At 38.6% G+C, this 22,397-nt stretch overlaps 1 protein-coding gene across 9 annotated transcripts in view; it reads right to left on the bottom strand.

The window, feature by feature from the left end:
- diaph2 (diaphanous-related formin 2) overlaps positions 1-22,397 on the bottom strand; it is a 382,480-nt gene that overhangs the window by 337,895 nt on the left and 22,188 nt on the right. For 8 of the 9 annotated variants that reach the window (XM_052574739.1, XM_052574746.1, XM_052574744.1 and 5 more), the window contains 3 exons: positions 21,279-21,455; positions 14,676-14,780; positions 9,373-9,393 (listed from right to left, as the gene is read on the bottom strand). In XM_052574739.1, the coding sequence (XP_052430699.1) occupies positions 9,373-9,393; positions 14,676-14,780; positions 21,279-21,455 (303 nt within the window). The remainder of the gene's footprint in view (positions 1-9,372; positions 9,394-14,675; positions 14,781-21,278; positions 21,456-22,397) is intronic. The other variant, XM_052574743.1, reaches the window with a different exon arrangement.

The raw sequence follows: 22,397 nt of genomic DNA, 5'->3' as shown, positions 1-22,397 counted from the left end.
CATCTGTTAAGCATGGTAACAGCTCACTGGATGCTCAGTCGGTTTTATTCACCCAAGCATCATCTGCATTAACCTTACATACTATCACGTAGTTTCTGACACATCTCACCACAAGTGGTCCATCTACAGATCTGATCTGCGTGAGACTAAATCTGTATTTGTATTTAGACTTTATATGTGATTCAGGAGCATTTGGCAGAGCCACCCAAAGAAAGAAGCATTAGCATATGGCAAAGTTTAAAAATTAATGGGTAGTGTTGGACAGAGCACCTGAACCACAGAAAGGTGGAGGGACAGCATATGTGGATGAGAGAGAGAGAGAGAGAGAGAGAAACACCCCTACCATTCTGTCATTGACTGATGGTGGGGGGGTAAAAAAAAAAAACTGGGTAAGAGACGAGATGAGAAGAGGCTTGCAAACAGTACAGTTAGACTTTGCATGAACATGCCTTACTTCAAGAAGGGCTACTTGAATGGAATTAGCTTGACAATGTGTTGTCAGCACTATGTTTTATGACATGATGAGACCAGAGGCGCCAATATAAATTATTCAGATGTAATTGCATAAGCAGGATGCCGATGTGGGGTGAGGCAGCTTTAGCCACCAAACGTCCATCTCCAAGACCAGGAGCTAGAACGGGGAAAACGGTAGTCTGTCAACACCCCTTCAACTCAGGAAATAAAAAAAATAAAATTAAAAATAATAAAAGACGTGAATGTAACATTGGAGATTAAAAAATAAAATAAATAAAGTATTGATCTAGCCAAGGTCCATATGAATACTGTTGGAAGGTTTCAGTTACTTCCCCTCTTTAAAGATCAAACCTCTAACAAATGGCATTGTAGCCAGAAACTGTGCTGTGCAGGTCTGCGAAAAACCCATTAGGTCAATTCCATGGCAACAATGTGTCTTTTTTCTCCATCTCACACACACAAAAACTGCCGTGGAACTTTATTTTAAAGATACTGACTGCCATCTAGTGGCTGTTTTTATTTTTATTCTCAAGACATGCACTGCACCATCTTGGTCTCCTCCAACTTGTAGTCTCACTGGCAATAGACGGTTAATCATATGGATTTATACACACACACGTCAAGAAATAACAGAGAATGTGCAAACAGCGTGTCTGCTATAAATACACTGAACAAAGCATAAAGAAAGAAAAAACTACCAGGAAAAGCTGACATTTAGGGAACACAATCAAGAACAAATAAAACTAAAACGCAGCCATTTTGAAGGGTTTATTTCTCCACAGCCCCCTTGAGAAAAAGTGCAAGGCAGACTAAACGGTTTGTGACCCATCCTTGATCAAACCACAAATCGTTAAGCTTGGCCATTTGGGGAAGTGCTTAAAGTGTGTTTGATGAGCAGATAATGACGGCTCACTGCTGAGCGTCCAAGGATGACGACCATAAAATGTGCAGCCATGAGACAAGCGCCACACCTTATTAGTGCTGTGATTTGCTGATGGGGCTGCAGGGAGTCTCGGAAGGAGACGACGGGATTTTAAGCAAGGGAAAACTGTAGTGATGTAATCAACCAGGTACAATGACACTAGTTCTGCACCTCTTTGACTCCTACCCAATAGGCTAACAAGAAAGCTTTTTATTAGTTCAAGCCTGGAATAAACGCAGAGAAATAAAACGAAGAGGAAAGTCGAGAGCAGTCAAAACACACTATTCTCCAAGCACAGCTCCCGAGCTGTCTCCACTTACAATTAAATGTGGCCATACTATGTTCATGCCATGGCGTTGGTTCAAAATAAATTATTTTACCGACCACCCTAATTGTAAGAAAAGAGCTGTCCTGAAGCCATGCAGCATGTGCCAGACCCCAAGCACCCCAAAGTTAACGAGGTAACTTTGAGAAAGAAAAACAGACTGCAAAGCTCCTTCTTTCATTAAGATGAAAAAGCAAAGCAGGACTCGTACAGCTAAAGTGATGACACTGATGTCTTCGGTAAGGCTGTGGTGAAAATATGCTATGTGCTATAAATGCATCACATCTAAGGCTTGAAAAGGGCAAGAATGTGAGGAAACGGTGTTGAAAGGTGGTCAAGGAGGGTGACGGGACAAACCATTACCAGATCTTCTGACTTCAAAATGACACGGAAACATGCACGTCCCATCTCGCACATTTAGAGATGAGAGCAGGACAAAAGAAAATAATAACATCTAGGTGGATGGAGGGTGATCCGATTGACCACTGGAAGAAAAAAAAAAAGAGACAAATCGAGGCAGGACAAGGGAATATATTGCACTAGTCGCAAAGACGAACACCAAATGGGCTCCTCTCATACAGAAGTGGCGTACAATCAAGCACACACACGCCTACACACAAACAGGGCCCATCTCGTTTCCCTTTAATACGAGGACACCATGTCCACTCCTGGCTCCCTTTCATCTTTTCTTGATCATAATGAGATCCCGCTCCCCTCTTTTGAAGGCAGGAGCGCTGATTGTTTGTTTCCCATTGAAAGGAAGGGCCACGTGGCATAATGCAGCAGTCAGTCAGAAGGCAATGAGACCTTTTCTGTCACCAGTGGGAGCTGATATTGACATACGCGGCCAGTCTATCAGGTCGCAATTCTTTACACACTTTCTAGACTGCGTGTCCTATATGACAAGACATTTGTCCTTCTGGTGTATATGCATTCCCTGTCATGACTTACAAAAGACTTCTGAGAGCTTGTGTGTGATATAAAGTACGAAGAGAGAGAGCATGTCAAACTGTCTGACTGACGTTGGAAGTGCATTTATTAGTGTATGCTATCGTGAAGAGTAGCTTAAAAGCAAAACAAAAAACTAAACTGTATGCCTGCTTTATATTAAGGTTTGATCTAATAAATGCTACCTTTAAGTCCTGCCGTTTCCCATATGAAATCAACAAACCCAGACAGGGTCACTGAAATAAAGAAAGGACTGGAAATAGTATTAAAGGTAAATCAATCGTGTCATACTTGACATTTCTATATTAGCACTTGATTAAATGTCATCAAAATTGTATGCATGGTTGTGGTTGCACCAAGCAACAAGGGCGCATCAGTCGAGACCCCACAGGAGATGAGGTTAGGTGTTGCGATGAACATTGTGCTAGTGTCAATCCAAATTCAACCCCAAGAAACTTCAATATGCCTGAGCTTGGAGATGCAAACAAAACTGAAATTCACAGGTCTCAGAGATGAACCCTGGGATCCTAGATGCAGAGTCTGAGTAGCTTCTGTGATGAAACCGAGACAAAAGGGGCAGAAATAAAAGACCTTGATAGCTTGAGAAGGACTAGTATTATAACATGACTCAGCCTTATAGGTCAGTTACAAACATATCTGCTGCTATTCCATTAACTTGCAGGAATTTTAAAGTTAAGCTCTCTCGACAGCATCCGTGACATGTTGTCAATTACTACAGAAAGTTATTTTGACTCCTACCTCAATTATTTCTGCAAATTAATTTCTATCAGCACATTATTTGATGGCTAAAGTAAGAAAAATTATTATACTGCTAAGTATTAAGCTTCATTACTCGTCCCCCAACGGTTAGTGCTGCAGGCATGAATGATACCTCAAAAGAGGTGTGCAATTACTTTTCTAAGAAATCAGACTTACAATTTTCAACTAAAAGATTATGAAACTGTTAGAAAAAAAACTCACAGATTTACACAAAGGAAGAGACCGGTGCTACATATCTAGAGACCAGAATATCATTGAGTCTCAGATTCTTGTCTGGCTTGGGCAATACGCAACCACATAACCAACCAGAACACCCTAGCAACCATTTAATAATGTATTAACTAGTGGTCGACCAATATATCACCAAGGCCGATATATCTGCCAATATTTTTCTTTTTTAATAATCACATCGGCCGATAAGTTTTTCTGCTTGGCCGAGGTGTTCGATGATGCACGGGACTTTTATTTTGACGGCAGCGCCTGAGTACACACACTCTCTCTCATTTACTATCGTTGTAAACAGTTCTGTCTAATACGAATGGAAGTCTGTCTAATAATCATATAGAACAGTTAAAGGAATTAATGTATACAAAAATTATCACAACTATTGCTTTTATATTATTAGTAATAGAAAGGCAAACATTATAATACTTTCTCGTTTGCCATCAGCATTAAGCAAATATGCATTTATATCCATTTAAACAATCTTTGACTGACTTCTGAATATGTAATTTCACAAACCTTGCAAACCTAGTTCAATTCAGCTGAGAGATCGTGTGAAGTGTGCATTTTTATCAAGCATGATCGCGTGTTTTCTGTGTGATGGTCGCCCCGTGTTAATTGAATGCTTTAAACTTTAAATGTGATTTCAAACTATGCTGCACTTTATGCTTTCGCCCACTTTCATTTTCACTGTGTGCTGTATGTGAAATGAGTGTTACCTTGGCTTTATTTGAAAAATAGAAAAATATGATTCTCAATGCACACAAACTTCCCAGAATAAGTGCCGTTGTTGACAGTGGTTACATCCTTTTTAATTATAATTTTCTTAAGTATTTATTTATTAGTGAAAAATACTTTGTCATCTAAAGCATAAGTATGTTATATAACATATATTTATTTTTAATCCATTTTCAAATGTTTTTAAATTTGTTTTCAAACATGAATAAAAAAAAAATTACACACACACATACATCTGCTTTATATCGCTATCGACCTCCCTGCTCTTCAAGATATCGGCAATTGCTGTCAAAAAAACAATATCGGCCGACTACTAGTATTAAAAACTATTCAAAACACCTTAGCAACCACATAGCAACACTATGGCAAACACCCAAAACAATTATTTATTTTACACTGGCTATTCTCACTTTCTTGAAAAAAGAAAAACTAAAAGATTACTTTATATAGCCCACAATGTTTCAATAGCAGATGATAAATTCAAAATATAAATAATATAAATAAAATAAAATATAAATATTAGATGCAACTTAAATTAGAAATGTGTAAGTACATTTCTAATTTAAGTACTATAAAAAAAAGACAAAAGCACATGAACTTAGACTAAAATTTAAATATCTGCAGTTAAATCAAATGCGTCATCAGTGTCCTTGTGCTGACTTGACACTTACTGACACATAAAATAATAAAAAATAAAAATCAACAGGACAAACCAATCACACTGAACACATATTCTTTCAGCACAGTTCCTTCATCCTAATTAAAATATATCTGTAAAAATTATGAACAGGAACCAAATGGTTTATTAGATTTATTTTTTTTCCATAGGGCACACGTCCTTGGTGCTTTAAAAGACTTCCTATTAAATTAGTTCAGCCTCCAGTACACAATCATCATTAATGGCCAAACTGAAACAAAAGAGACTTTCAGACTGAGGCAGAGTTGGTGGGGATGGGCTGTCCTTGATTTTATTCAAACTTATGCTGGGTACACACCAAAAGATTTTTTTACATCTTATAGGATTTGCAAGATGTGATAGACCACAAACATGAGGATAAAAAATCCTAGATTTAACCGTTTTGCTCCTATAGTGTGTGGTGTGCCAGGATGTGACAAGGACAGCACACAACACACGAGCAGATTTTCTACCAGAGTCTTGACTGTGAACACAGGGAATCATGCGAGACTTCAGAATAAGCATTGTGGACGATATGCAGGAAGAAATTGCAATTATAGTGTTTGGATTGATTTTCACAGAAAATTCACAGAAAAAAAACAAAGAAAAAAAATTGGGTGAAGTCGTGGAGATGGCAGGGACAAGGTCTGTACACGTTACAGAGTTACCTAGAGGTGAGCAATGGTCCCAAAATCTCTTTTTTTTTATGATTTTTGTTTCAGTTCTCTCTTGGAAAAGAGATCTTATTCTCTTATTGCCTTAACAATTATTTAAAGTTGATTTAATATCAGATCTCTATTTAAGTACGTGATCATTCGCTTTCTGATTGGATATGGTTTTGTTTCACGTGATAATCTCCAGAGCGTGCAAGTGTTTGTCTCCCCATAAATCAGTATTAAACATTAAACAATAAATATTAAACATGCTGAATATTTACGATTCGCGACCGGCGTTCTTCCTATCAGGTTCGGACACTCTTAACACACCTCACACCAAGGGAAAATCTGATAAGATAATCTGTAGAACCATCAAGATAATCGGGACATGGCTAGGATTGTCAAAAGAGGGAAAATCGGCCCAAAATCAGCCCGATTATCTTTTGGTGTATACCCAGCATTAGCATAGTTAAAAAGGGCCCTCTCCACAGATCCTGGCTAGTGCCAGCTAAAAGCAGAGCGAGTGAAATAGGACGCAGTGCACCCTCACTGCAGAAAAGCCTTTAAACAGGTGCTTACAATGACTCCGTACAGCCATGGTAGAGATGAGCCTTAGATCAGGTGTATACTGGGTATAAAGTCTACCCATGAAAAAAATGGTGCCCACACACAAATGCCAAGGTTATTCATTTGCTAAGGAATACAAATTATGTGGACTATAAAGAAGCAAAGTGGAGACAAAAAAAGCAAGGAAGGAGAGGCGATGGGAGAGAGAGAGAAGTCAGTCTAAAAGAGAACTGTGTTACATCCAACAAAAGACACAGAAATCATGTGAAGAATACTCAACTTTACCCATAATGCAGCACACAGCAAAGACAACAGGAAAAAACTAAATAAATTAGGCTAGTTTTGTTGTAAACAATATTTCCATTTGAACATACTTTCTAACTAACAAGACTGCAAATTGTAAACTCAGGGCTTAATAAAATTCAGAGTTTTCCCACTTGTATTGTAACTTATGGCTTTATCATGAAGTTCATGTGTGGTCAACTCGCAAATATGACCATTCCAAGACTTGAACACACCAGCAATTTAAATTAGCATCATTTCAGACTGTATAAAAATCCTGGATAATAACGGCAAACCTTGTTTCATGCTAAATAAAAAATAAAACATCTTAATAAAACTTCTGATGGAAACCAATAGCTAAGTCATTTTCTTCGCCAAGGTTTTGCTCTTTTTCACATATGCTTTTCAAGGCCCTCTGGTTCCAAAGAGAGTATTTAAGTACTCTCTTAAGTACTTAACACACTTTAACATGACGGTAAAATCCATGCCATTTCACCCGATAAAGGGCCAAGTCTTTGTCCCATGTGAAAAGCAGCTAAATCATTTCTAAAATACAAGCTTTGTCCATTATTCTCTCGCCGACAATACCAGGGATTCTCAGAGAGCGGCTGAACTCTTAACAGCCCTAGCAGACTCCAGTCCCTGAGGTCTCAGTGGCTCCACTCTCTCCCTGTGCCCACAACTCTGAACGTGTCGCCATGTTTCCGTGGAAACAGACAGTCTTTCCTAACTTCTGGGCTGACTGTGTGATTATTGATCTCCTCCTGAGGTCCGGAGAGGCTTTGCAGGTCAAGTCATGTGACCTTAACAGGTAACGGTGGACCAGTCTTCGGGGCCAATCGCTGATTGGGTTTTGTGTGTTGGTTGTGCTTTATTTAAGCACAGGGAGTCGCAGTCTTCCATTCCCTCACATAGGGGTTCATCAATTTCACACAGATAAAAACGTGGGCATTTTGACACACAATCTATCATCCTTAGCCTGACAATCAAAGCACCAACATCCCTGATCAATCGGACACCGCAGAGGGCCGGCAGGTACGCCTACACCCCCTTGGGTCACCATCATCATCACCATCAAGCTGCGCTAATACAAAACTGCATGTGACTCAGCAGCATACAGACATGCTGACCAGAGAATCTGAGCCCTGTGAGAGCATGCCAGAGAAATTTCACCCCTGAGGGAGCCGTGGTTTAGGCTGGTCAGTCTGCCTCCAAACCACACTGACAGCGTGGAAATAGCAATCTGCCCAGTGAGAGGGCGTCATCTTGGCCCCACTGAACCTGGTTTCCACAATAAAGCCCAATAAAGGTGGGATATTGGGAAAGAGAGAAACAGAAACAAGGGGAATGAAAGAGCTGACAGCTTCCCTGCAAGCCCTCACACTCTCCCATCCACAGGAAGTGCTTGCAAAAGTCAGATGGGATGGCAGGGAGTACAGGAACCTCTGAACTGTGAGAAACTTCTAAATGAGTGGACTTGTTTGTGGTGCACGCTGTCAGACAGTTCTTCAATAGAGACGATCCCAGAGTAACCTTCCTGCGCTATCCCGAGAAGTGATGCAACATTCAAAACTTACTTCCACGCTCATCAGCATCGAGCATGTTTTATCGCTGACAGTTTATAGAAAAATCACTCCACGCACAATTCTATGCCAAGCGGCATGAGAGCATTGATGGAACGGGCCATTTCGCTACAAATAAATGAGTCTGTTGCGGCAGCTTATTGCTGTATTGTAAATAACAACATTTACCTGTGCTACCTTATCTTCAAGCTTCCTCGCGTACATCTACAGGCCTTTCTCATAGCTTCGGCAACACAATAAAACACCATTTTAAATGACAAGTGACACTTGCGGAGGCAATAACGGAGCCCCTCTAAATAAATAAAATAAAACAAATAACAAGCAGCCTCATATGGGCTATGGGACCGCACTACATGAGAAATAGTAGAAGCCAGTCTGCAATTACAGCATTACGGAACTGTGAAATGAGGAAACATTGCCATCGCCCAGACAGTATATATTTATAAAGATTATTACCATCATTTTGGAGAAAGTGGGGGGCGAGGGGCGAAAGTAAGTGACAATAACAACATGAGCAGCTATGAACATTTCAGAAACAATAGTGACATGCTGTAATGTGACTGGGACAAAGACATGGTTTTGCAAATGGGTTGTGCTGAACGTCCCACTGCAAAACAGAACGTATTTATAGGACGGGGGTGGGGGTACACTCAATATCTTTTCCGCTGTTCAATCAACATGGAATGTGTGTGTGAGAAAATCTAATTAAGTGCTACATTCTCAGAACGCTGTCTGGGGGGGAAGAATGAACACGATGAAACCCATTTAGATACAGAACATTAGAATAAACAGATTAGATCACAGATTATGATTATTTGCCTAAAAACTATTGCTCATCCCTGGTGTTACAATATTTAAATGCTAATATCTGTTAGGCAGTGATCCATTTCAAAGAAAAACTGCTTAAACTAACAAAAAAGGTCCTAGTTTATTCTCGGAGAGCACAATTGAGAAATCAATCATTTCTAAATGTGCAATTTACATGCAGGGATTGAGAGGGGGAAAAAAAAATACAGAACTTTTTCAAATTATAGCCTATAAACTATACTAATGCTGAAAATAAAACCGAAATCGAAAGCCATAGAAATTACTTTTCTAGATATTTCAAAAAAAACACAAAAAGGAGGAGAGAGAAACACAGCAAAGACAGAGATTGCACAATAACAAATCAAAAGCGAATAAATAATTTTGCTACTTACCGCAACTTTGCTCCCAGTTATCTGCATGCAGCGGTCAGCGGAGGGTAGTTAATGTGCAAAAAGACACAAACAGCACAATCATTAGTAGGCCAGAATCTCTCTGGTACTATGCAGCTGAAGTATTAGAGCTTACACTTAAATTACTTGCACACTGGCCCTCTCTGCTATGCTGCCTACTCAGCTGAGGATTACACACAACTTAACAGGGTGGAGAGAGAGGGTTCAGACGGACACTAAAGACAATGTCTGCTATTTTGATGCCTGCTTGGAACATAAGGATCATGATGAGTTAATCGCTGATCGAGTTTTTAAAAGTGGCTCTCTGGTCGCTCATTGGTTTTACATAGCGACTGCAGAGAAACAAAAAAAGACATCTGATGATTGATGCTAAAATGTCATGTTTTAAAGAATATAAAATAATGCCCCACCTCAAAAATCTATTGTTTCCAAACCGCAAATCATTAATTCATGAAAATCTAGCAGTTTCTATATTAAAGGCATCTTTGAAAGGCAATACAAATATCCAGAGGGCATCGTCCCTCAAATTAAATTTTGGAAGAATCTAGAAGATTTATTTACAAAATTAACCCAAAATGTGGTATTTTATTCATGAGCAGATGGTCTCCTAAAATGCCTCCATAGGCCAAAAATCAATCAAATGTCACTGGCACTTTCTATCAAGTGTCAAATTATATATCATAACTCAAGAGTTCGACAAAGTCAGCATGTTTCTTTTTGACCATGCCATGTGACAATTGCTAGGCTGAATATCTAGATTTTTTTTCTTTCTTCTTTTTCTGAGAGCAGACAACTGAAATTAACGTAAAAACAGATTAATCCCAAACAAGAATTATTCTCACTTCTTCAGTAATACAAAACCGAAGGCAGTAGTTTCTAAAGTTTCAGATCGGTTCTTTTTGTTTTTAACATAGCTGTCTTTTGTTTTTAACAATCTCCCGCAACCATGTTTTTAAAATATGACTATAACAATGTCAATTTTAACAGCGTATTTCTTGATTAATAGAGTGTTACTTTCAAGTCCAATTTTCCATATTCCAAGTAAATATGCTCAAACGAATCATTAATGGGTTGTGTCTTGACCCAAAACAAAAAGTCACCTGATTTTGCCATCACCAGACGTGCTGGACGGCTGCCAAATATTGTTAGCACCATGCCATGTTTGGCTGGGTTTGATAAATGTTGTATTTTTACTGCAGCTTGATCAAAAGAGCAGACATTATCTTGAAACCACATAGAGAACTGTCAGGGAGGAGCCTGAGGGGAAAAGCTGCTGCTAACATCAATTTACACAAATTTCACAAAACAACACCTCATTGTCACTTTACTGTGGTATTAATGCTATCAATTTCCTGAGGAGCATTGAGAGAGAGAGAAAAAAAAAACAGATGATGGTAATTGTTGCAATGCAGAATTAGGCAGTCATGTAATATGCTAATTATGAAGAAGCTCGATTATGAAGTAGCTCCTGTAAACAAACTTCTGAAGAATGTCATCTTATCAAGAGATGGGTATTTATATCCTCGTTCCAGCTCTTCTCATGACCATCAAATGCTCCATGATGCAAATCTATTCATTTAGTTATTTATTTATCAGCTCCTGTATCCTAGACAGGATCAGTTCATCGCTCAAAAACTGTCATGAATGATTACTAGAACTTGTGCTGTAATTAAGATTCCGTTCCATTTCCGAGTCTCTGTAATACCACAGTATTGACAACGTTCAGGTGACGATCCTGAGTAAGACATCTTTTCCTCCCCCCTCAAAGACCCTGCCTCGACACATTCTGTTCCTCACATGAATCATTTCATTTAAGAGCAAATCAGTAGAGCAAAGTCGAAGCTTTTCATGACACTGACAGAGCTAGAGAGGAATGACTGTGTTAGTTGTAGACATGCTTTGGCACTCGTGAGGACAATGACACACCTGTCAGAGACTGAAAAAGAGAGAAAGCATTTCATGAAATGTTAATGGTCAAGGACGTCCACTGAGCGTCAAGGCAACATTGGTTTGCACTGTATGTGGCTTATAGTTATGTTCAGGTTACATACTCCCTGGAAAAATATTTAGCATTTTAAAAATGGGTAAACTCTTACCAATATGATAAAATATATTTACTTATTCCACAAATCAAAATAATATCTTTAAGATTATTATTTAAAAGCTACACACCCTTGATTCTTAATATTGTGTGCCACCTTCCCAAGCAAAGGCTGATTACATGGAATCACAGAAATTTTAACATATGTAAATATGTATGTCATGATAAACAGCTTTATGTGGTAAATACTAAATAAAAGGAATGCTTTTTAAAATATATTCAAAAACATCTTTAAGTTTCTGTGAGGACTATGTATTTAAATATTTATATAGTATGTATTTGGGTATTTAAATGCAAAGGCGCTTTGCCTTTATATTTTAGTTTGTGGAGGTAATCATTTAAACGTCTCCTACTGAGACCCCCTGGAATGTGTGGTGAGGGCTCTTAGTTTTGCCTGCTGAAGGATTCAAGTGGCTTCATCCAAGACAAAAATGCTCATTTCTTAAAAAAAAAAAAAAATAAATAAATGAAAAAAGCCATGCAAGGGACTTAACGAAAATGATATTAATAAACATGCATTTTATATATCACGTTTTGGCAAATAGCTATTCAGAAATGTTCAGTGTGAACAAACAAAAATGGTGTGATGGTATAATATAATGAAAGCATGCACAAATGTGTTCCAAGGAAAGAGGTGTTGGCTGTAAATAATAAAAGGAGCTGTGATCCATGGGAGCTGTAAGTTTGTGTCACCCAAGCAATAATATCGGAGCTATCAAAGAGGACAGACATCGCTGGTGTGAAACTTCTTTCTGCTTCCGTCCTTCTTTTATTTCATCGCTCTGCCCTCCTGCCAGGCAGGAGCTGTGGGAGTCTGCCGCACACAGACAGGCAGGAAGGCAGGCTGCGACAGGAATGGATCGGATGGGTTTGTTTTCCCACTAATATTTGCTCTGTAAAGCTGTGTGCTGAAACACAATCTACTGTAGGCAGATCGGCACACTCGGGGAGATAGCAGCAGATTAAGTGGGATGGATGGACTCTGCTCTCCCTTCTTTTATTTAGACGGGTTTGGGTTATTAATGCGGAGGTGTGCAGAGGCCGTCTCCGTGCTGTCTGCTCTTGGCCCCGCTCACCCCTGCTAAATTACACCTGCAGCGGCTCAAGCGGAGACCACGGGCCTCCTCTACCACCAGACCACCACTTAATTACTCCCACTCGCAAACCAAAGAGAGGACACTGACCCAGTGCAGTCAGAGACGGACAGCACAGGAGTGGCTTCCTCTGGACGTGTGTCAGTGTTCGCATGTAAGCATTAGTCAGTGCAACTCGAAAACACCCTTGGTAGCTACTCAATATACAAAGAAAGTGCATTCGCAGATTGATCTCTGGAAGATGAACAAAATGTGAAGGTTTTAGATACATTAGTCAAGTGAAAAAAACACTTGTAGCAAAAAAAAAAAAAAAAAAAAAAAGATCCTGCCATCTCATGCTTCTGAGAGCTGCGAAATTTGTAAACATTATTAAAGTCAACATGGAATCAAAATCAACCCATTTATTTTCTCAATACATATTCTTGGACTTATTCTGCACAATATAAGTACACTAAATTCAGAAGGAAAAAAAAAGTCTTATTTTAGCAAAATAACCAAAGTAATTTAAACTAATTAGCAACAGAATGGCAAATTATGGCCAATAAAAACATTGTAGAGCTGAATACAGCTCAGCTAGAGAAACAAAGACAAAAGAACTACTAAATTGTTCCATCTTTATTCCCCAAAAATACAGTTTTACAATATAATTGTATTTGGATGACTGTGGGAACCCTGAATAACATTTCTCAAATTTAATTCTTAACATCACCAATTTTTCAATCTCTCCCCTCCAACCAGTTTTTATGATGCAAAACAATTCAAATGGATAGAGGCAATCCTACTGCTTTTTTTTATTCTGTTTCACTCAGAAAGATGTCACACTGCAGAAGTAAATGGATACATATTCCAATTCATGTTGATTTCAAATGTTTGTCATCAAAAAAAGAGCCATTAACGCTCTTTGACTCATAAATATCAAAAATCATAAAAGACAAGGACACTTTTAAAATAATCAAAGAAGATTTCCCGCCACCTGTAATAGCATTGACTTAAAGCGGCATATTAAAAAAATAAACAAAACCGTAATATAAATTGAAAAAGGCTTATTAAAGGCTCCCACAAAATCGGCAGTATGCAGATAGCTTGGTTAGTAGCTTGAGCTGAATGTTTAAAAGAGGAGGAGGAGGAGATCTCTGGGTGCTAGAGTTGAGCATTACAGGGAAAAGTGTGTTGTGCCTGTGGTAAACATCTCTTATCACATAAAAGCACATCTCTTTCCTAGAATGCAGAGCACACGTTCCAAACCTCCTCCTTGCTTGTCAGAGATCGCTGTGTACAGCTTCCACAGTGACATGCTGCTGGTGAGTCCCTCTGGTGGTGCTGAGGGGGCTCCAGGGGTGCAGAGAGACAGGAACCCCCTCCCTCCTCCCCACTTCCCGCTTTGAGACTACAATACTAATATGTGAATCATATTTCACAATGCATGCCAGGCTCGCAGGGCTGACAATGAGCCTGCTGCAGAATTCAATCATCTCTGATTATCGTCATTATTAATAATGCTGATTAATTATCATAGCCGGGAGGAAAGCTAATGAAAACGGACGCTGAAGGCCAGCCGGAGGAGCCAGTGGCAGAGCGGGTGAAGGGGATTGTGGTGTTTACGTGGAGTCGAACCACGGCAGGACCTACTTCATAAAGAGAATGAAGAGAATTCGCCCCGAAAGCCTTGGATTACCCCGAGAGGCGGTGGCGTTCTAGCCTTTATTCATCTACGGTGATGAAAGAGCCATGTTTCAGCTTACCGAGCAGAGACAGTGATGCGTACCAAATTCTAATGAAAACTTGATCCCCGGCAATATGAAGCTTTTGGAAAGTGCAATACAACAAAAGCAGCCTGATAAGCACCCAGAAAAAAAAAAAAAAGGTGAGAGGAGAAAAAATACCAAATAAATAAATAAGAACAAATAATAAATAAAAGAGCTAAAGGAGGCAGCAATCAAAGATTTGGGGCTTTAGCAAGAGAGGCAGAAAGCAGATCAGGTTAAGCTCATTATTCCATAGTGTCTCGTCATGTGGTTCATCCCCACTCTCTCCTATGTCTGTTTCTTTCTTTCTAAGACCGGCTGCCCCGTGTTTTGTGGCGCACTTACAGATTTGGCTGTTGCTGAAATGTACTGGACCACCATCTCACGTTTAGTGCTCAGGTCCTTCCCTCGCAGGGGGGCCTTGCGCTCTTCATTCAGGTTCATGTCCTCCTGTAGACGTAAATAAAAATATGTTAAATATATATTATAATAAATATATCATATTAAATATCAAATTAAATGCAAAATATCCAAACATAGCTAAATTATTATTATTATTTTTTTAATAAACTCTGAACATTGTTCTCACTGCACATTCATGACCACAGTAAGGACCTATAGAGCTAGGTTAGATTGAGTAATGAATCCTTGAGATATGTTTATCAATTCCATGACAAGTCAAGGAGACGTTGTATGTGCACAAAGAGTCTTTCTCCAGAGATGCACCCAGGCTGTATTTCTATGGAGCCATGCTGCCCTCTGGTGAACAGAAAAGGGACTGTGTCTTCTATGCATTCAAACGAGACCAGAAAAAGCCATGTCTGAAAACTGTTACTCTGTGTGTTTTCTACATGTGGCTAATAGCACATCCACTGAATTGGTGATAAAGTGAAGGACATCTTTTCAGAGATTAACATTTCAGTAGTTTTACATCAAGCCACTGTCTCTCTCCTCTTCGTTTCCCCTTGCGTAAAACAAGGCCTTTAATGAATCAGTGAGCCCTGTTGATGTGGCATCTTAATTGGCTCCTTAATCCAGTTCCCGCTCTCCAGTATGATTTACCCATCATAATTAATTATGTCCTCAAAGCTTGGAATTATTAAATCAAAGGCCAGGGCTGGCATAATTAATTCCTTTTATGCAAGCAGCCAGATCCACTGATGCAAAGGTATAAATAAGAGCCTTCTTTTCTCTTCAGCTGCAATTTGAGTCTGCTTTCTTTACGCTCCAACTTGAAACTCTATTAATCTCAGTGCCAAGGAAACTTCATAAAGTCATTCAGAGGAACAATAAAACTACCAATACAGACCATTAAAAATAAAAGAATACGGTGTGTATGGGATGCGAGTCTGATCTCCCAAGGGCACAGAGGAGAAGTGCCAGGAAAATGGGAATCAGTAGATCTATCTCTCACTTTAAATTGTTGTGGAGAGTGGCCAAGTTTCCCAGAGGAAAAAAAAAAAAAGGCATAATTTTTCATGTTTGATCTTGTTCAATTGGGTTATTTTGTGGTGGGCTTCTGAAGACTTCTCCAGAATAGAAGCAATCCGCTTAGGTCTGTAAGGACAGCCGAAAGAAGACTTATTAGTCAAAGTGCCATAAATCAAAATAAGCCAAATGTACTTTTGAGAGTCCAGCGGCGTATATGAGCCAAAAGTTCAAGGAGAAGCTATTTCTTCGTCAATCTGGAAGAAAGGGAACAGGATTGTCACAATTACGCCGCCTCGGATATTTCAGTGCATCTAGCAAAATATAAAATATAATAGCCAAAGTACATTCAACAGAAGGCAAAAGTACATTGAATGTCCCCCAAAACAGATAGAATAATGGAGAAAGGGCATCTGACCAAATGCTCCCTAAGAACAGTTTGGGGAGGGAAGATGAAGATAAGTGGGTGGGAGGGGGGTGGGGGTTGATTGCAACTGCAGGGGTAACGGTCTGATCCCATCAATCCCAGAGTCCTTCTCTGGACCAGCCGCATCTCTGTCTATCTGAACGTTAATAGTGCTTGAGGAATAGCTGCGGTTGACTGAATGATGCTGCAGACCGGAGGAGCTGGCATGTCACATCCTGCCAGCGCTGTTTCTCAGCAAGAGGGGCACGTTAAGAGCCCTCACCCATGTCTTAACACGCTTTCACCCAGCTCATGAAAGGATTTACCGCTGTGCATTTTTATCAGGCCTTGAGTCCAGCTGCGCACATGCACACACAATGGCAAGGACGGCGACACTGGCTCTCTCTCCTCATGCGCGCATTAAGGCGAGAATATAATATGCTTGGGGCCATGGCCACTAACCCCCTTCATCAAAGAGCCAGGGCTTTCATTTGTCGAAAGAGCTCCTGTGTTTACTAGAGCCCTTTGATGACTGACCACATTAGTGCACCCTTATTTTTCTTGCACCGAGCCATGCACTGCACTGCAATCTGAGAGATCTGCCCACTGGCATTAAAGTGTATATTCGGGGGGCTAGAGCTGGCTCATTTATTTGCATCTGGTCAATGCTTCAAGTTTGTATATTGAACAATGACCTCAAATTTAGCCTGAACACTGATGATGTGAATCAATACATACATGCACAACGAGCATGCAGGAGGGAAACGCAAGTATAAAAGCTCTCCCACAGCTTCATATTTTAGACTGAATGTGGTTTTGTTTTGTGGCTCATGAATCTTTTCTATATGGAGACCAACTGAGCTGATTCATAACCTCAATGTCAATTGCGGCTGGAATACCAATGCGTTTTTCCCTCAATTGTTTCATTATGATTATTATGCTTTCAATACAAAAAAACCCAGTTCCGTTCTGTGCAACATGTTTCAGGCCTGTAAACCTGCCTGGCTTGTCAAGCAGCAAATTGAAGCCCAGGTTTAATGTTCCACTATCTTGAGAACAAAAACAGCAATTGAGAGGTTATGTGAGTGACAGGCAGTTACTAACGCAACAAGAAAATATGAAGGGCCAAGAGTCTCTGGCGGGTGGAAGATTGGTGCAAACATTTGAAACAAATGAACAAATCAAACTGATTATAGCCCACCATGTCAGAGAATGCAAGGCAATTACAGAAAATGTGCTGTATGACTCAGTTCTACATATGACCAGGCCATCTGATCACAAGCACAGAACAACTGAAAACAGTGTAAGATAGGCTTAGGTCTACAATTTTAAAGCTTTAAAGAAAGACACAATATCCGCAAAAATGCTATAACATTAGTGAAAAGTACGCATGAAGGGACACTGTTCAGCTATATCAGGGATTGGCAACTGGCGGCCCACGGTGTCTTTTAGTACAGCCTGCTGGATCATATTAGACTTGGAGGATCAATTTTAAAACATTTGAAAAGCAAGTCACAAAGATTGCTTTCAGTTTATGATGTCAATATCATCTCCAACCAGGAGAGGTCGCTAGTTTCCAGCTGCTCCCTGTATTAATTTCAGCGTGGTAGGACATGCACTCTTATGTAAACATTCACAAACTTTAGCAAATAATAAATAAAAAACTGACGATGGAAACAGTATTTTCCAGTGAGGATGGTAAACAGATGATCTTTTTACCAAATTGGTTATATATAATAAATCGTCATCACACCACTGCTCACAAACAGCGGGGACGCCAGAGTGGCACTTGTCTCAAATTCATAGGCAACAAAAGCTTTTTGCTAAATGCATGACAGAATGTTTTGCACTGAACTTCTTATTAGGGTTCCCGCGGGTCCTTTAAACATCTTCAGTTAAATTGTTTACATTTAAGGCATCTTAAATAGTAAAAAAAATAAAAAAAAATAAATTGTAAAAGGTCTTTGGGGACGAAAAGACAATAATTCCTATATGGATTAATATGAGGATTAAACTTCAAAAGGCTACTATTTTACTGAATAAACTTGGAATCCTACTGAATCCTGAATTTGCTTTTCAATAAGCCTGCTATTATCAATCTGCTATTATTGCTACATATTGTAAATGTGAACCAGTGGATTGACAAAAGCTAATGCATTATAAAAATCTAAACAATTAAGACACTAAAATATATGTAATTTAAAATAATAATAAATTGATAATTGTAAATGAATATAATCATTGATACTTTTGACTCATTCCTTATCTAAATAAATAAATAAAAATAAAAAAAAATCCTGCAAATACCAGGTTATTTTATGGTACCATTTGAAGTAACTATTATTTTTGAATAAGCCCTTTTTAGTTGTCCTCTTAAGTTGTTTTGAGAATGTTCTGTAGGCCACTAATAAAGAAATGGACCTCTGTATATTTGTTTGTTGCAAATTTACAGACAATGCAAATGAGATATTTACATTGGCTTGTTGGGGTAATATTTCTGTCCAGTCCAGAATTAGCATAACTGTAAGAGTTTTATTGTTTATAAAATCTTTAAAAACAAATTATTCATACTTTATCATTAGTTATACTTTAATTTCCTTAAATAAGAAGGAAATGGTGTAAGACTGATGTAAAAGATGTGTGGACGTGGATTAGTAATCTGGCCTCTTGGTATAAAGGATTTAAAAAATGCACTCCCTCATCACTATTAAAGTTGGCCATCCCTGAACTATATTTTCTACTGTAACATTAAAAAATTGTACTTGCTTTGCAATCCCAAGAAACCGATTCCCTCAAGACCACAATTCAGTAAACCAAAAGATATAAATACCATGTTTGATATCAGGATATCTGGTCCCAAGAAACACATGAACCAACAATGCACAGCACAGCACACAAGTATATATATTTTTTTTATTATTTTTTTTTAAATGACGATTTAAATTTGATCTATTCCCCACCTGCTTCAAAAATATACTTTAGTACGTAGGTCAAATAGGCAACAATTTCTCAATTTCTTATTTTTCATTTACAAAATGAATTAATGAATGAATGAATACACTAGCATGTATGAGTTGGGGAAGTAGTGTCCTAATGGATAGAGAGTTTGACTCCTAACCTTAAGGTTGTGGGTTCAAGTCTTGGGCCGGCAATACCACAACTGAGGTGCCCTCGAGCAAGGCACTGAACCCCCAACTGCTCCCCAACTGGCGCCGCAGCATAAATGGCTGCCCACTGCTCCGGATGCGTGTTCACGGTGTGTGTATGCACTTTGGATGGGTTAAATGCAGATGGCCACAAACTGGCTTGCCATTTCTCTACATAAATGCTGCCTCTTTTGAAAAATGTGTCGAAGAATTTGGTTGGTGGGAAGCCAAGTAATCTTTCGACTTTGAGCACAGTAATCTTTCACCTTAGCCTTTTCGCCTTTCAATTATCAATGTGTATGGTATCAACCTAATGAGGTGTACAATTCACCGTGGAGCCTGGAAGGCAGTTTAGAGTACATAAAATGGGCACTGAAGATCAGTTCTGCTCAGGTGCTGCAAAATTGGCAGAGTTTCCATATTCCATATTTATCTACAGACAATAAATCAAAAGAAACAGTCAAATAACAAAAAAAGCACCATAGACAGACTCTGCTGTGACAGATGCAGGTTGGGGAGAGCTCTGACCCAAACAAAAAAAAAAAAACTAATACAAAGCAAACATTTTTCTTGTCTGGGAAATAATCCTCCCATTGTTCTGCAGCCAGATTTTGTTATTTGACTTGTCTAGGCCAAAACAAGCGTGAGTTCAATTGAGGCCAGTGTATGCAGCAGCCCTGTCGGTTTTGGTGTCTTGGGAATTGAAAGAAGTGTGTGTCTATGTACAGATAAACAGAGCGGGAACTTCAAAGGTAGGCTGAAGACTGCATTCAGTCCTCATCGCAAGTAAAATAAAACGGTTTAGACAATAATGTGCTGCTTCTCCCCATCCATAACAGTAGCTTGTTCTATCCTATGTGGTGGATGCTCTATTGACAGCTGTCAACATATCACACTTGATGACAGAATTAGCGAGAAGAGTCCTGCATATAAAAGCTTGGTAGCTAATGTATATTCTCTCCCAGAGGCGAAAACGAACCAGTGTCAAGTCTAGCCAATGCTCAGTTAATGCAATCTGTCTGCATAGTGCGCAAAGCACTCAAGTCCCATTCTCCACTTGTGATTGACAGCAGAAGAGAGACAAGGAAAGATAAGGTGTCTTTGATGATCTATGCATCATAAACCTCGCTACTACAGACACATGAGAAAACAAATGAGTCACTAACGCACTGGGCTTGAGGATCGTTGGTTTCAATTCCAGGAAAGAAACAGGTCATTATACAAATGACTAAAACCAAAATAACCTACTACAAAAGTACTCCCTTGTGAAAAAGAGGTACACTTTAGCACACTTTATTAAATAGAAACACGCTTATAAACTTCAAAAAGAACAAAAATAGAACAATTTAAAAGAATAAGCTTAAATGCAAACTGAATGTAACGTTTTCATGCACAAAACAGCATGTTAATTGCAATTAAATAAAATAGTTACATTTATATTTAATTTTAAGTGATTTTTGTACCATTCAAGTAAGACTTAAATATATATTTATTTGTAATTTCATAATTATGTCTACTGGCCTTTGAAATATGGTTAAGCTTTCATTTAATGAAAAATTTAGCAATTTAGTATATTTAAATATATTAACTTAAATTGTAACATCAAATATCACACTAGCATAAATCATGTGCTTTAGTATGTTAATCAGCACATCAAAATAAGTGTACTTAATTACATGATTTAAAGTAAAACTTTATATTTGGCATATTTTTGTAATAAGCACTCTCCTTTTCCACAAGGGATTTGCAAACTAAATGCTTGAGAAAAACCCTTGTTAAACTCATTTTATGATGCTGGCCAAGTGTGTGAGAGTGGAAATGTCACTGAGAAGTCTGGTTCTGATGGCCTAATTGACACCCTTAACATGAGCTCCATGCTTTGAAATGCATCAGTGAAAAAGTGTTTCTGAGGTTATACAGTGCCTGGAGCACAGTGCAGATCTCATTGTAGATGGAAAACAAACTCACCATCATCTTCTCAAACAAGTCCACAATCTCTTTTTCTGACAGGTTCATGGAACAGTCATCAAATAGTGGCTGGGGCACAGGCAGCTCGGCCTGAGTGGAGATAGGGTCTGTGGGGTGCTGGATAAGGGGCTTCTCCTTCTTCGTGCCTTGCTTTCGGAAACTGGTGATTCTGTCACGCTGGAAAGACAGTTGAGTTAAAGTGAAGTAAATAACTGGTGTTTATGTCAGAACATATAAACAACCACAGCACTAATACTGTGCAAGGCCTTCTGAAGAAACGGTTTAACTTTTATGGCCCTGTCAAATACATCTGTTGATGTATTTTTTATTAAGACAGTAAGTTTAGAAGAGACATATAAAGGCATAAAGGGTTTGTCCATTTTTTTGCAGGGAAAGTACATATGAAAGCATATGATTAGACTTTTTTGTAAACGACATTCAATTAAAAAAGGAGGCATTAAACTGATCAAATATTGACAGTAAAGACATTAACATTTCTATTTCAAATAAATTCTGTTCTTTTACATTTATCAAAGAAAGAATATTAAGCAGCGCAACTATTTTCAACACTGATAAGATTAAATGTATCTAAAAAAAAACATTAGAATGATTACTGAAGGATCATGTCACAACGAAGATTACATGAATAAATTAAATTTTGAAATGTATTCAAAAAGGAAACATTTTAAATTGTAACGATATTTCAAAATATTACGGTTTTTACTGAATTTTTGATCAAATAATTGCAAATAAGTTGCCTCAAAACTAATACACTTGGACCAATAACCACAAAACCTTCCTTACAATTTCATGGAGGTCTTTTTAAGTTAGTACAAAACAGTTTGGTTACTTATTATAAAGTTGAAATGTAAGTTTAAAGTTCACAGCTTGACATTTGACTCACCTGCTCCCTTGTTACTTTACCTTTCCACGCTGTACTTTTAAAACAAGGGGTGATATTACCTGTGTCATCTTTCCACTAGTTCATGTTCACTTCACAGTCATAATGAATACAGAGACAATATCACAGACAGCACTCTAGACTACATTAGACGGCAAAATGTGACTTTGATGTGTTTAAGGTTTCTAATTAGAAAGAGATGTGAGAGGCATCCACCA

Source organism: Carassius gibelio, chromosome B14 (assembly GCF_023724105.1).
Source record: "Carassius gibelio isolate Cgi1373 ecotype wild population from Czech Republic chromosome B14, carGib1.2-hapl.c, whole genome shotgun sequence".
Classification (NCBI taxonomy): Eukaryota; Metazoa; Chordata; class Actinopteri; order Cypriniformes; family Cyprinidae; genus Carassius; species Carassius gibelio.
This window is presented reverse-complemented; position numbering and strand designations above follow the sequence as displayed.